Genomic DNA, 15,620 nt, shown 5'->3' on the forward strand with positions numbered 1-15,620 from the left:
TCACCTCACCTGCTGCCGCTGCTCTGCTCCAGAGTCTGGACTCCTCAGCCATGTCTTCCCCCTCTCTCCTGCTCTGTGACTGCTCCGCAGAGGCCTCGGTTGACAAAACGTCACCACACCCTCTGACCTGAGACGTCACAGTGCAGGAGAAAGCGTGAAGATACCGGATTTGCGGAGCAGAGGCACGGGGAGGGGTAAGTATTGTGCCGGCCGGGCCCTGAGCAGGCGGGGGGGCCCACACGCCGTCGGGCACCCCGGTGTGCTATGCGGCCTGTGAGCAGAGGCGTTCGGTGCCAGTGCCTGCGAGTGAGCCCCCCCGGCACCGCACACCTCTGCTCATAGGCCGCATAGCACACCAGGGTGCCCGACGGCGTGTGGGCCCCCCCGCCTGCTCAGGGCCATGGCACTTGCCCGGGTGCTGACGCCGGGCCTGGACGAGACTACAGCTGGCCAGATGAGACAGTGAGAAGGCCAGTGAGACTGCCCAGATACCAACATGAGACAGGCACTGTACAGAAGAGACTGACAGGGGCCAACCAGTTATCTTGGTAACCAGCAAAGAAGGAACTGGGTATACTGGGCCGAAAGCAAAAGCCCTTACACTAAAGAGTAGAAAGTCTCCCATGCACACGAGATAAATGTCCGTGGGACCAGACAACAGTCTACTGTGTACGAGGGTCTAACCACTTTGGCCATTTTTGGAGAAGAGAAGGATTGGGCAGTTGTATTTCAACATGCTCCATCATTTTGTTCATCGGAGAGCTAAGCCACCATCAGCGGTGAGGTCCAGCGGCTTACCCCCCTTTCCCCATTCAGATTCATGCATGTTCAGGTGAGCGTGCACGTGTATCGGAAGATCAGAAGGGCAGCTACATGTGGGGAGAAGTCCTACATATGAAAAGATTGTACTGGTGAAATCTAAGACCACCACTGATTGCCACAGTGAAATGCTGAGCACAAGGTGTGGACCCCTTTTGCACTGCTCAGGGATCGCTCTTAGTAGGATCAGACGACCATCATTTCACTGTCTGCTGTCCGCTCAGACCGTATACAGCGATTTTCCGCACGGACGTCCGGTTCACAGCGTGCACTAGTCTTGCTCATTTTGCAGACAAGACAGTGGTGGTTCCAGGTGTGCCAAGGGGCGCATAGCCGTGTGCCCGTCCGCCATACAGACTGGGATGCAGGCTCATCCACCATTACTGCTCATGGCCACCTTGTGAATTAATGTGGAAGTCAACCCAACCTTCTACCCAACTAGGATGGATTGGGAGCGTTGCGTAGGATGATGTTAGATTCCCAGTAAGAGGAATCTCAGTGTGGTGTAAAAGGGCTGTGAGGTCCTGTGGTTCCTTATTTGTCAGGATTTTGCATTTCAGCACAGACATATGCCACCCCCACCCCCGGCACCCCGGGGTATTCCTAGGACTTAGCTGAGGTCTCCCGTCGCTTGATCTTGCTGAGGCAGGTTATAGGCTTTGGAGAATGAGCCACGAGGCAATATCAGCCTTATTATTTTGCAAGACTTTTAATCAATACTGGGAAATGACCATTTTAGCAATGTGCTGATGCAGGAGCTCTCAGGGGCCGTCCCTCCGCCAGTGCTGGTGGGACGCTGCAGCAGCCGGGGATCCTCACAGGGCGACGTGGGCCGCCGACCATCACTATACTGCAGACTATGGAGGATGATACCACACCACGGCCCTAGTAGGAAGTATCGCCACCTCTGCGGCTGGTTATACTCGGGTAGGAAGTGCTGGTGTCCGCGAGATCATTGCACTGCTTGTGTACACAGTGCACCGCTGCATACAGTCTGCTGCACACCAGGGGTCCCACAGGTGTCCTCACCCTGCTGGCACTGAGCATTCCCTATACCCAGTACCTGTCCTCACCATCCTGGCACTGAGCACTCCCTATACCCAGTACCTGTCCTCACCCTCCTGGCACTGAGCATTCCCTATACCCAGTACCTGTCCTCACCCTCCTGGCACTGAGCATTCCCTATACCCAGTACTTGCCCTCAACCTCCTGGCCCTGAGAACTCCCTATACCCAGTACCTGTCCTCACCCTCCTGGCACTGAGCACTCTCTATACCCAGTACCTGCCCTTACCCTCCTGGCACTAAGCATTCCCTATACCCAGTACCTGTCCTCACTCTCCTGGCACTGAGCACTCCCTATACCCAGTACCTGTCCTCACCCTCCTGGCACTGAGCATTCCCTATACCCAGTACCTGCCCTCACCCTCCTGGCACTGAGCATTCCCTATACCCAGTACCTGTCCTCACCCTCCTGGCACTGAGCACTCCCTATACCCAGTACCTGCCCTCACCCTCCTGGCACTGAGCATTCCCTATACCCAGTACCTGTCCTCACCCTCCTGGCACTGAGCACTCTCTATACCCAGTACCTGCCCTTACCCTCCTGGCACTAAGCATTCCCTATACCCAGTACCTGTCCTCACTCTCCTGGCACTGAGCACTCCCTATACCCAGTACCTGTCCTCACCCTCCTGGCACTGAGCATTCCCTATACCCAGTACCTGCCCTCACCCTCCTGGCACTGAGCATTCCCTATACCCAGTACCTGTCCTCACCCTCCTGGCACTGAGCACTCCCTATACCCAGTACCTGCCCTCACCCTCCTGGCACTGAGCATTCCCTATACCCAGTACCTGTCCTCACCCACCTGGCACTGAGCACTCCCTATACCCAGTACCTGTCCTCACCCTCCTGGCACTGAGCATTCCCTATACCCAGTACCTGTCCTCACCCTCCTGGCACTGAGCATTCCCTATACCCAGTACCTGTCCTCACCCTCCTGGCACTGAGCATTCCCTATACCCAGTACCTGCCCTCAACCTCCTGGCACTGAGCACTCCCTATACCCAGTACCTGTCCTCACCCTCCTGGCACTGAGCACTCTCTATACCCAGTACCGGCCCTCACCCTCCTGGCACTGAGCACTCCCTATACCCAGTACCTGTCCTCACTCTCCTGGCACTGACCACTCCCTATACCCAGTACCTGCCCTCACCCTCCTGGCACTGAGCACTCCCTATACCCAGTACCTGTCCTCACGCTCCTGGCACTGAGCACTCCCTATACCCAGTACCTGCCCTCACCCTCCTGGCACTGAGCATTCCCTATACCCAGTACTTGCCCTCAACCTCCTGGCCCTGAGAACTCCCTATACCCAGTACCTGTCCTCACCCTCCTGGCACTGAGCACTCTCTATACCCAGTACCTGCCCTTGCCCTCCTGGCACTAAGCATTCCCTATACCCAGTACCTGTCCTCACTCTCCTGGCACTGAGCACTCCCTATACCCAGTACCTGTCCTCACCCTCCTGGCACTGAGCATTCCCTATACCCAGTACCTGCCCTCACCCTCCTGGCACTGAGCATTCCCTATACCCAGTACCTGTCCTCACCCTCCTGGCACTGAGCACTCCCTATACCCAGTACCTGCCCTCACCCTCCTGGCACTGAGCATTCCCTATACCCAGTACCTGTCCTCACCCACCTGGCACTGAGCACTCCCTATACCCAGTACCTGTCCTCACCCTCCTGGCACTGAGCATTCCCTATACCCAGTACCTGTCCTCACCCTCCTGGCACTGAGCATTCCCTATACCCAGTACCTGTCCTCACCCTCCTGGCACTGAGCATTCCCTATACCCAGTACCTGCCCTCAACCTCCTGGCACTGAGCACTCCCTATACCCAGTACCTGTCCTCACCCTCCTGGCACTGAGCACTCTGTATACCCAGTACCGGCCCTCACCCTCCTGGCACTGAGCACTCCCTATACCCAGTACCTGTCCTCACTCTCCTGGCACTGACCACTCCCTATACCCAGTACCTGCCCTCACCCTCCTGGCACTGACCACTCCCTATACCCAGTACCTGTCCTCACGCTCCTGGCACTGAGCACTCCCTATACCCAGTACCTGCCCTCACCCTCCTGGCACTGAGCATTCCCTATACACAGTACCTGCCCTCACCCTCCTGGCACTGAGCATTCCCTAAACCCAGTACCTGCCCTCAACCTCCTGGCACTGAGAACTCCCTATACCCAGTACCTGTCCTCACCCTCCTGGCACTGAGCACTCCCTATACCCAGTACCTGTCCTCACCCTCCTGGCACTGAGCACTCCCTATACCCAGTACCTGTCCTCACCCTCCTGGCACTAAGCATTCCCTATACCCAGTACCTGCCCTCACCCTCCTGGCACTGAGCATTCCCTATACCCAGTACCTGCCCTCACCCTCCTGGCACTGAGCATTCCCTATACCCAGTACCTGTCCTCACCCTCCTGGCACTGAGCACTCCCTATACCCAGTACCTGTCCTCACCCTCCTGGCACTGAGCACTCCCTATACCCAGTACCTGTCCTCACCCTCCTGGCACTGAGCACTCCCTATACCCAGTACCTGCCCTCACCCTCCTGGCACTGAGCACTCTCTATACCCAGTACCTGCCCTCACCCTCCTGGCACTGAGCACTCTCTATACCCAGTACCTGCCCTCACCCTCCTGGCACTGAGCATTCCCTAAACCCAGTACCTGCCCTCAACCTCCTGGCACTGAGAACTCACTATACCCAGTACCTGTCCTCACCCTCCTGGCACTGAGCACTCCCTATACCCAGTACCTGTCCTCACCCTCCTGGCACTGAGCATTCCCTATACCCAGTACCTGCCCTCACCCTCCTGGCACTGAGCACACCCTATACCCAGTACCTGTCCTCACCCTCCTGGCACTGAGCACTCCCTATACCCAGTACCTGCCCTCACCCTCCTGGCACTGAGCATTCCCTAAACCCAGTACCTGCCCTCAACCTCCTGGCACTGAGAACTCCCTATACCCAGTACCTGCCCTCACCCTCCTGGCACTGAGCACTCTCTATACCCAGTACCTGTCCTCACCCTCCTGGCACTGAGCATTCCCTATACCCAGTACCTGTCCTCACCCTCCTGGCACTGAATATTCCCTATACCCAGTACCTGCCCTCACCCTCCTGGCACTGAGCATTCCCTATACCCAGTACCTGTCCTCACCCTCCTGGCACTGAGCATTCTCTATACCCAGTACCTGTCCTCACCCTCCTGGCTCTGAGCACTCCCTATACCCAGTACCTGTCCTCACCCTCCTGGCACTGAGCACTCCCTATACCCAGTACCTGTCCTCACCCTCCTGGCACTGAGCACTCCCTATACCCAGTACCTGTCCTCACCCTCCTGGCACTGAGCACTCCCTATACCCAGTACCTGTCCTCACCCTCCTGGCACTGAGCATTCCCTATACCAGTACCTGTCCTCACCCTCCTGGCACTGAGCATTCCCTATACCAGTACCTGTCCTCACCCTCCTGGCAGTGAGCACTCCCTATACCCAGTACCTGTACTCACCCTCCTGGCACTGAGCACTCCCTATACCCAGTACCTGTCCTCACCCTCCTGGCACTGAGCACTCCCTATACCCAGTACCTGTCCTCACCCTCCTGGCACTGAGCATTCTCTATACCCAGTACCTGTCCTCACCCTCCTGGCTCTGAGCACTCCCTATACCCAGTACCTGCCCTCACCCTCCTGGCACTGAGCATTCCCTATACCCAGTACCTGCCCTCACCCTCCTGGCACTGAGCACTCCCTATACCCAGTACCTGTCCTCACCCTCCTGGCACTGAGCATTCTCTATACCCAGTACCTGCCCTCACCCTCCTGGCACTAAGCATTCTCTATACCCAGTACCTGCCCTCACCCTCCTGGCACTGAGCATTCCCTATACCCAGTACCTGCCCTCACCCTCCTGGCACTGAGCACTCCTTATACCCAGTACCTGTCCTCACCCTCCTGGCACTGAGCACTCCCTATACGCAGTACCTGCCCAAAATGCCACAGACAGCCCACCCATATTATGTCTATGATATGAGAGCTGATATCAACTCAATGGAAGGAATTGCCCTCATAGCCACAGATCTGCTGTATTTCTGGCCCGTACAGGTAGCACCGACCCTCCGGTAAGTAACTGGAGCAGGAAGGCGAATCAATCAATTCCAGGTTCTTAGTGAAGCCATAATGATAAAGCTCTTTACATCGAGCCCGACGCACAATGTCCTGGCTCAGCACTGATCGCGGAGAAAGGGATAATTCATTTATAGCCTGTGCAAAAGCTTCCATGGTAGTGTAATTTACTGTAAGTGATTTACACCAAGGCTTTCCTATATCTCAGATATTTCCTACACACACTATTTTCTCCGGCCACTACGCGCCCCCCGTCCGTCCTCTCCGGCCACTACGTGCCCCCCGTCCGTCCTCTCCGGCCACTACGCGCGCCCCGTCCGGCCACTACGCGCGCCCCGTCCGGCCACTACGCGCGCCCCGTCCGGCCACTACGCGCACCCCGTCCGGCCACTACGCGCGCCCCGTCCGTCCTCTCCGGCCACTACGCGCGCCCCGTCCGTCCTCTCCGGCCACTACGCGCGCCCCGTCCGTCCTCTCCGGCCACTACGCGCGCCCCGGCACTCACTTGGAGTCTATTTTTTTGCTCTTTCTTGTGCAGTCGGAGGACATGAGAAGGTCAAACAGATCTCAGGCAGCCGGTGTGCTAGGAATCCATTCCATTGATTTTCCGATTGCACAGAACCTGCGGCCTGGGAATAGCTACATGAAAAGCCTCTTCCTACTGCTGGGAGAAGCAGATTTCTTAAGTGTCGCCTTAACCTTCATATAGGAAGCATGGGGCGCCACGTGACGGACACGATAACCGAGCACCAGGGGAGGGTCAGCGGCCATGAGAGCGATAGGACAAGTGTCCGGACATGGATCTGGGATGTCCGAGGTCGGCCATGCCGACTTCTTGTAGCTGGTCCATTTCTGCTGCAGGTTTTTCACCAACATGGGAACGAATTTGCCAAATTACCTCGGTAATTGTCCCCCATCTTTGCATCGGATTGCATATACCAACTTAGATATACCTGGATTGGATACATGTAAGGCAGATTTGCTGATTCTGGGGATGGCAGAACGGCGACCATATTGGTTCCCACCCATCTTTCCCAGGAACAGATGAAGGGTAAAGAACGACTCTGGAGTTTTAACCCTTTCTCCTTCTGACTTGCAGGACCTGGAAGCTCTGTCCCAGGAGATCGTCCGACTAAGCAAGGAATGTGTGTCGGCACATGGAAGCCCCCAGACCCCCTCCAAAAGCTGAAACCCGGACTGCGGCTTTACCTCCACCATCTCATCCTTAGTATAGTAGCCCCTCTATGATTTCGGTGAACTGTTTATGGGCATTGCCCCTCGGTTTTCGCCTTACGTCGCCCCCTGGGCTTGTGCATTCCATGTGTGCGTCTTTCTCTTCTGGATGTTGTAGGGTCGCAGTGAGTCCGTGTGGACAATTGCACAGATGTGACCTCATTCATGGTGATATACTGTAGACAAGGGACCTCCGCCTCATAGTTTTCTTAGGTCTCCCCTTTATTTTCTCCTCTCAGCCCAGGTCTTATCTATACAGACTCTCCGATGCATAGAGCCTCCGTCCTCTCCTGTACCTCCGATCCTCCAAAAAGAGAAAGTCACTCTTAAACACCATTTCTCTTTATCATGGCCACACATCGCTTTTTCCTGATACAGAGCACCAAATCCTCTGCTCTGACATAGAATTCAATGATTCTGGCTGCAGGCTGTCACCACTAGAGGGAGCACACTGCATACTGTTCAAGCACTGAGTGCAATGTATCACCTGTATGCAGTAAGGACTGCCCAGGTTTTCTTGTAAAATTTTGCAAAAAATTAGCCTGCCCCCCCCCCTGCAGCCAATCACTGACATCAACAGGCTCATGCTATACGTGCTTGCTTCACCACTGAGGCCAGTGATTGGCTGCAGTAATCACATGAGATATATGTGATGTCATTGCTGTAGAGATGACATCACGTACATCCACGAGTTTGCTGCAGCCAATTACTGATCCTGTAGCAGTGGAACGCTAAACCGCTAAAGTGATTGGTTGCAGCAGTCATATGGATGTATGTGATGTAATGGTTGCAGTGATGTTGTCACATATATCCACATGATCTGTGCAGGCAATCAGTGGTCCCATCAGTTTTTTATTGTACATGGCTGCATCACCATTGAGGCAAGTGATTGGCTGCAGCAGTGAGTGGCTGTAGGTGGCATCAAGCAAGGAATGTTTTTTTTGTTTGTTTGTTTTTTAAATAAATCTGAGTTTTCTTAAATGCTGAACTAACCCTTTAAGCTCCTGAGCTCCCTCTACTGGTGGCTGCAGGCACCCATTATTTTATTCAGCAGCTTCTTGTCTCTGCAGAACATTGTGTATAATCGAAAAGAAACCCCGGCCGCTATAAAGACAGATCAGCACAGCAGTTAGGACCCAAAAACAGCAACATGGATTTAATAACAGGTGGACATGCACTTTAAGGCAGTACTACCGGAGCGAAGGACCAAATACATGGGGGTAGTACCGGAGCAAAGCACCAGATACACGGGGGTAGTACCGGAGCGAAGCACCAGATACACGGCGGTACTACCAGAGCGAAGCACCAGATACACGGTGGTAGTACCGGAGCGAAGCACCAGATACACGGTGGTAGTACCGGAGCGAAGCACCAGATACACGGTGGTAGTACCGGAGCGAAGCACCAGATACACGGTGGTAGTACCGGAGCGAAGCACCAGATACACGGTGGTAGTACCGGAGCGAAGCACCAGCTATTATTTATTAGACTCATCTCACGTATTCTGACTCTGAAAATTAAAGGGCAACACCTGCCACAACATGAGGTTTAGGGTGTCAGGTGGCTGTTGCTCCTTCCCCCCTCAGGGCTCACTGAGCAGCTGCAGGGAGTATCGGGACCTGCCACTTGCTAAGGTAGTGACGTGCAGCTGGGCTATCTGACATTTCTGATATGTGGATGTGTTCTGGGTGAAGGAAGCTGCTACCAGATTACTCTGGCAACGGCTTATGTCCTCTTAGAATTAAAGGATCAGACATATTGAAATTTAACATGCCCAGTCCTTCTTTTCCCTGATATCTGCCATTAATGAAGAGTCAGCATGCCATGATATACTTTAGATAGTTGGTGCTTCCGGCAAAAAAATAATGATGTATGGGCGCTTCACTCACTAGGGGCAAGGGTTTAGGGTGGAGTTACTCTTTAAGATATGGTGGCTTCAGTGCCAGGAATTAACAATGTAAAACTCGCTGCCTGGCGATGCTATACACTGGTTGTCAGTAAGAGTATTAGTCCTAACCTGGACTGCTGCAGAAGAAAAGCAAGTGTATGCTTTGGATGATAAAAAATATTTTTTTTCCATTTAGCTGTTAAAAATGTCACCCCGTTTGGCTTTTACAGGCTCTTTGTTTCTGGGCACATTCAACTTTGCTGTGATCTGTGGTCGTAAATCAGCTGAGAGTTGCTCAGAAAAAGCCAGATCACAGTTATAAACTCTCCCATTGGATCGTCAGAACGAGCTCACTGAGGGATTCTCAGACAACTCATTCTACAGCCAGTAATACACAGTGGCTACAGAAGGCAAAGGGTGCATCATTTTTATGAAAACCACTCACAAAAATGATTTTTAGCCAAAAATACATGCATTTAAGTAAAATAAAATCTTGTTCTCACAACCCCTTTTAGTAATCCCTGGTCCATCTTGTCACTAATGGCCTATAGGCTGCAGATCTTTTTCCTTCCATAAAATGGCTGCGTCCATCATGTGTGCAGGACAGGCTGATAGTACTGATCCGGCTTTATAATGCATCCTATGGTCAGACGCTGAGGTCCATATAGTGTATATATTGTGCTGTGCTCTCCGGCTCTGACCGCCGCTTTCTATACATAATTAATATATTTAATAATGCACCTTGACTTGTAAAATGACCTGTATATAAATATATCATTGTACGCCAGATTGGGCAAGGACATGATGGAGCGTGTTACACTGGAGGAATGATGGCCGTCCACGGCCGGTGAGCGGTGACGACGTCTTTTAATAAGTTTTTTCTGGACACTTTGATTACTTTATAATTGGCATCACCGTGGGAACGGCGCCAGCTGTGGAGCACGAGGACGTCCAAACAGCCATATTGCAACGTCACGCATGCCACCTGCCTGCACAGGACTGCAACATGTACGTGACTGGACAATAAAGTGTTAAAACCTTCACGCCGGCGTCATTTGCTTGGTGTCTGATGCCTGTCGATAAAGTCGGCTGAAAGGGACACATGATGTCATGGGTGACCCGACATTGAGGCAACTGTACTGGGTGACCAGTCAGAATTGATTCACTCCCCCCCGGTCTTCAGCTTCATCCCCCAAGACATGAGTCCGCCACCTTTTGTCTCATTATAACCTACTGCCTAGTGGGTGCGGCCATTTTGAATGCATTAAAGATTTCATGTGCTTAAAAATGGAGCTCAGATTAGGTTTGTACAATTGTAAATATCAAGGTGGCTCTGGGGTTTCCATGGTAGCAGAAACTGGCCGATTCCGCATCGGCTTCCTGTCATGTGACCTCCACTTTAAGTAAAAGTCACATGACAGGATGTCCTTGCAGAAGAGAAGCTGGTGTTGCCCATAGCAACCAATCACCGTGCAGCTTTTGTTTTAGCTCAGCAGATTCAAAAATAAAATGGCTGAGCTCTGGTTGCTATGGGCAACGAGGCCACTTTTGCTCAATTAGTTTTTGATGCTCTCAGGTGTCTTTACACTTATTGGAGCGGATACCACTCAAACATGGCGGCAAGTAGCCCCACTTAACAATCCCTGTGAGAATCCAAGATTTCGGAGCAAACACACGGGGAAAAAGAAAATATTTATGGTCTCAAGCTTTTTTTTTTTTTTTTATTTTACAAAATGGCGGCTCTGGGTGACATCCCTGTTCTTGTTTGCTCATATCAGTTAGTGGATAGCCAGTAGAAGCGAGCATATTCTGTCTGGTCATGATGTTTTCTGCAGGTTGCCCCTGGAAACAGACTACGATTCAGCCCTCTCCCATTGTCGGACATCGCAGCTCCCACAATGCACTGCTCTCTATTTACAGGAAACCAGAAGGATTCTGAATAAATAGCTTTAGGTGTGAACAGGGGCACAAAAATAGAGATGCATCATCTCTTGCACAGTGGATAGGTGATATCGTCACTTCTACTATTGATTTAGGAAATAAAAATTAAAACAGCAGTTACACTTCAAGATGATTATTAAACATGAAAAATGTGATTCCCCTTTAAGATGAGTTTGAAGCATCAAAAGTGTGATTCCCCTTTAAAGTGTAACTGTCGTTTCAGGTGAACTTGCTTCATCCTTCGCCATGGAATATAACGAGCACCAACTGTCATATCCTACCTCAGTAATGGGAAAAATCTGTCTTCACTGAGGACACATTTCACCCGTGTATTGAAAGTGGAAGATCAGTCCAGGAGGAGAAAGAAGCAGATTTCTCTGATAAGATATATTACAGAGTTGCTTATTTTCATGTGTACTATTGATTTATGGGAAAATTATTTAAACAATAGTTCCACTTTAAGATGACTCTTTAAACATTAAAAGTGTGATTCCCCTTTAAGAGTTACAGGAGGTGACTACTGAAGTGTTTAAAACCCACATCTGATTTATGGAAATATATTAAACTTCTCACATTCTGGCATTAATCCCGGATATTACTTTATTATGGCTTCTTTACAAATAAATAATAGCTGACTCTTTTCGGCACAGAGGTGCACCATAACGATTTAGCTTGCTGCCTTCGCCCTGTATCTAAATACCCAGGGGCAGAATACCCTGTAGATTGTTGGTGCTCCCAACACCCTGGCTGTATACCCTGTAGATTGTTGGTGCTCCCAACACCCTGGCTGTATACCCTGTAGATTGTTGGTGCTCCCAACAATCTGGCTGTATACCCTGTAGATTGTTGGTGCTCCCAACACCTGGGCTGTATACCGTGTAGATTGTTGGTGCTCCCAACACTTGGGCTGTATACCCTGTAGATTGTTGGTGCTCCCAACACCCGGGCTGTATACCCTGTAGATTGTTGGTGCGCCCAACACCCGGGCTGTATACCCTGTAGATTGTTGGTGCTCCCAACACCCGGGCTGTATACCCTGTAGATTGTTGGTGCTCCCAACACCCGGGCTGTATACCCTGTAGATTGTTGGTGCTCCCAACACCCTGGCTGTATACCCTGTAGATTGTTGGTGCTCCCAACACCCTGGCTGTATACCCTGTAGATTGTTGGTGCTCCCAACATCCTGGCTGTATACCCTGTAGATTGCTGATGCTCCCAACACCCTGGCTGTATACGCTGCCCGTCCGCTAAGGAGACTTGGAGAAGAGTACAATGTATTTCATTACATAGTCATACTGCCCCCTATTAGATTTCCTTCTCAATACTTGCTAAGAGTCCAGAGGGCGGTCCTGCCCCATCGGTGATTGACAGTTCCACACAGCTCCTCCCCCTGGAAAGAACCATAAGCAGGGGCTCTCATTAAGCAGAATGGGGATGTGATATTCTTATTATTCTTATATGAACATCTCAGTCTTTTTTTTATACATTGAACTGTTTTTTTAAACTTTCCCTCTAGTGATCCCTTCTCTTGTACAATAAGACGGGCACAGGGAGCCGAACACAGCAGCAGAATGAGCCATGTGAACAGGAGGCAATACCGGAGGTAATAATCATCATTCTGAGAAGTGTAGATAGACTTCCACGTCTAAGTCAGGCTGAGATCTCTGCTGCTGTTTGTTGGCTATTGAATGGCCTGCCTCCTTTGAAAATATTTAACTACAGCCCGTATACCCTTTTTTTTCTCCTGGTGTCTTTTTCATTCAATTACTTACACATTTTCAAAATATCATGGGTTGCCCTTGGTAATTGACAACAGATTAGATCCAGCCAAGTGTCAGACATTGTATGTGACCTACACATTGAACATAAAGTCCTCTCTGTGGGGAGCATATTATAGAGCTGCAGGAGCCCAGCAGATTGATATATACAGGTGCATCTCACTAAACTAGAATATCATCAAAAAGTTAATTTATTTCAGTTCTTCAATTCAAAAAGAGAAACTCGTATATTATATAGAGTCATTACACACAGAGCGATCTATTTCACGTGTTTATTTCTGTTCATGTTAACGATTATGGCTTACAGCCAATGAAAACACAAAAGTCTCAGTAAATCAGAATAATTATCAAAAAACACTTGAAAAGGCTTCCTAAGCGTTTAAAAAAGGTCCCTTAGTCTGTTTCAGTAGGCTCCACAATCATGGGGAAGACTGCTGACTTGACAGATGTCCAGAAGGCAGTCATTGACACACTCCACAAGGTCCCAGAGTCTGGAGGAAGAGTGGAGAGGCCACAATCCAAGCTGCTGGAGGTCTAGTGTGAAGTTTCCACAATCAGTGATGGTTTGGGGAGCCATGTCATCTGCTGGTGGAGGTCCACTGTGTTTTATCAAGACCAAAGTCAGCGCAGCCGTCTACCAGGACATTTTACAGCACTTCATGCTTCCCTCTGCCGACAAGCTTTTTGGAGATGGAAATGTCATTCTCCAGCAGGACTTGGCCCCTGTCCACACTGCCAAAAGTACCAATACCTGGTTTACACACAACAGTATCACTGTGCTTGATTGGCTGCAAACTCGCCTGACCTCAACCCCATAGAGAATCTATTATAGAGAATCTATGGGGTATTGTCAGAGGAAGATGAGAGACCCCAGACCCAACAATGCAGACGAGCTGAAGGCTGCTATCAAAACAACCTGGGCTTCCATAACACCTCAGCAGTGCCACAGGCTGATCGCCTCCATGCCACATTGCCGCATTGATGCAGTAATTGATGCAAAAGGAGCCCGACCAAGTATTGAGGGCATTTACTGAACATACATTTCAGTAGGATAACATTTCAGATTTTAAAAACATTTTTCAAGCTGTTGTTATAAAGTATTCTAATTTACTGAGATAATGACTTTTGTGTTGTCATTGGCTGTAAGCCATAATCATCAACATTAACAGAAATAAACACTTGAAATAGATCACTCTGTAATGACTCTATATAATATATGAGTTTCACTTTTTGTATTGAAGAACTGAAGTAAATTAACTATTTGATGATATTCTAATTTAGTCAGATGCACCTGTAGTTTTGTGCGGGAAGATTCAGTATAACTTCTAATTTCTTGCTGTAAACCTTCTGTTGCTTTTATGCTTAGCAGTTCAGTGGGCGGTGATTGACACCGTGTTAGAAACGCCCACTGGACTCCTAAGCCCAGAATTAGCAGGAACTAAAATGTTAAAAACACAGGTTATACTAAATCTTTTCACACAAAACTATATATCAATCTGCTCAGCGCCTCCTGCCCTATAGCTTCATATTCATTGTGACAGGATCCCTTTAATCGTGATCACAAGATCACCACCAATCTCTTTTAAGTGACCGGAAGCCAGCCGAATTCTGAATTAAGCTTTGGGAGTGAATAGTGAAAGAAAACCCTCATAAGCACCACAATCAATTATTTTCATGATGAACCAATGGCCGACCCTTTAGAACTGCTACATTTTCCTGCAGGCAGGGGAACAGCAAAACAGCTATGTCTGCAAACAGCAGCCTTAATCTTAGCTTCCGATTTAAGGAAACAAGCTAAGGGAACCCTCTGGGCAAACCTGATACTGTGTTATGCCTAGTGCAAGTGACGCACCCCCTGGGCCATATTCTTTAGGGGAATACCCGGAGCCGGATCAGATGGGGGTTGTAGTCTCCGAGTGGCTGTGACCCGGTCCGTGCCCAGGGTGTCAAGCTCAGAGTATGTGGCAGTCCTACAGATGTTATAAAGTTCGTTATGTCGACTACGCCACCCGTTGGATTGCGGTCACTACGGCCGCCGCTGCAGCAGGGTCCGCTGAGGCTGATGGTGTTGGTGCAGCTTTAGATAGTATAACCCCCAACGGGAGGGGTATGGCCTCAGGGGGTCAGGTGCAGAGGATGGGGGTTGTGGTGGTGCAGCGTAGATGTTAATTAAAGACAGAGTCGGGTTGTGCAGTTCAGGGTGTTTACTTACTGCAGATATTCCGGTCACTCCGGCCTTGAGTGACCACCCGAGCCGTGCTGCGTCCACCAGGTCCTGGATTCAGCCAACCCCCAAGCAAGTCCGGAGCGTGTCCCTGAGCCCTCCTTCTTGTCCTTTCTTCTGGCCGTCCCCACCAGGGATCCACCTAGGTCCGGCTCCCTCGGGCCTTCTGTTGGTAACCCTTGACTCTGGGTTCCCTGACCCTACGTGTGGTCTGCCTTCCGGGTGGATATGGTGGGTGGCCGTGGCAGATGCTGCCCACGGCCTCCGGTCTCTGGCTGAGGTATGCTGTAGCCCCCACCAGTTTGGGATCCGGTACCCTGTTGCCAACTCTTCACCCTAGGGTTGTACTTGGGTTCTCAGAGTTCCTTCTGTCTCCCCCTCTGGGTCTTTCTTTCTCTCCTCTCTCACTCTTGCTCTGGGGCTGCTCTGCTCTTCTGCTCTCTTCCTCTGCAAAGACTGACTGACTGACCCTGATCTTAGATGGTGCCCACCTTAAATACTCCCTCTATGTGTGAGCTCAGGTGACCAGCA

The 15,620-nt window shown here is 50.7% G+C and overlaps 2 protein-coding genes across 4 annotated transcripts in view; both read left to right on the forward strand.

Moving 5' to 3' along the window:
- GRIPAP1 (GRIP1 associated protein 1) overlaps positions 1–11,391 on the forward strand; it is a 59,718-nt gene extending 48,327 nt beyond the window's left edge. For 2 of the 3 annotated variants that reach the window (XM_073640338.1, XM_073640341.1), the window contains one exon: positions 7,125–10,189. In XM_073640338.1, the coding sequence (XP_073496439.1) occupies positions 7,125–7,214 (90 nt within the window). In that variant the 3' untranslated portion in view covers positions 7,215–10,189. Of the gene's footprint in view, positions 1–7,124; positions 10,190–11,310 lie in introns of those variants that run through there. The other variant, XM_073640340.1, reaches the window with a different exon arrangement.
- A 1,210-nt stretch (positions 11,392–12,601) lies between these two features.
- The window catches only part of KCND1 (potassium voltage-gated channel subfamily D member 1), a 91,328-nt gene continuing 88,309 nt past the window's right edge, over positions 12,602–15,620 (forward strand). Inside the window, exon 1 of the mRNA XM_073640343.1 lies at positions 12,602–12,690. The gene's annotated coding sequence lies outside the window, so the exon portion shown is untranslated. The remainder of the gene's footprint in view (positions 12,691–15,620) is intronic.

Source organism: Phyllobates terribilis, unplaced genomic scaffold (assembly GCF_046119375.1).
Source record: "Phyllobates terribilis strain yellow unplaced genomic scaffold, ASM4611937v1 Scaffold_7__3_contigs__length_470593459, whole genome shotgun sequence".
Lineage (NCBI taxonomy): Eukaryota > Metazoa > Chordata > Amphibia > Anura > Dendrobatidae > Phyllobates > Phyllobates terribilis.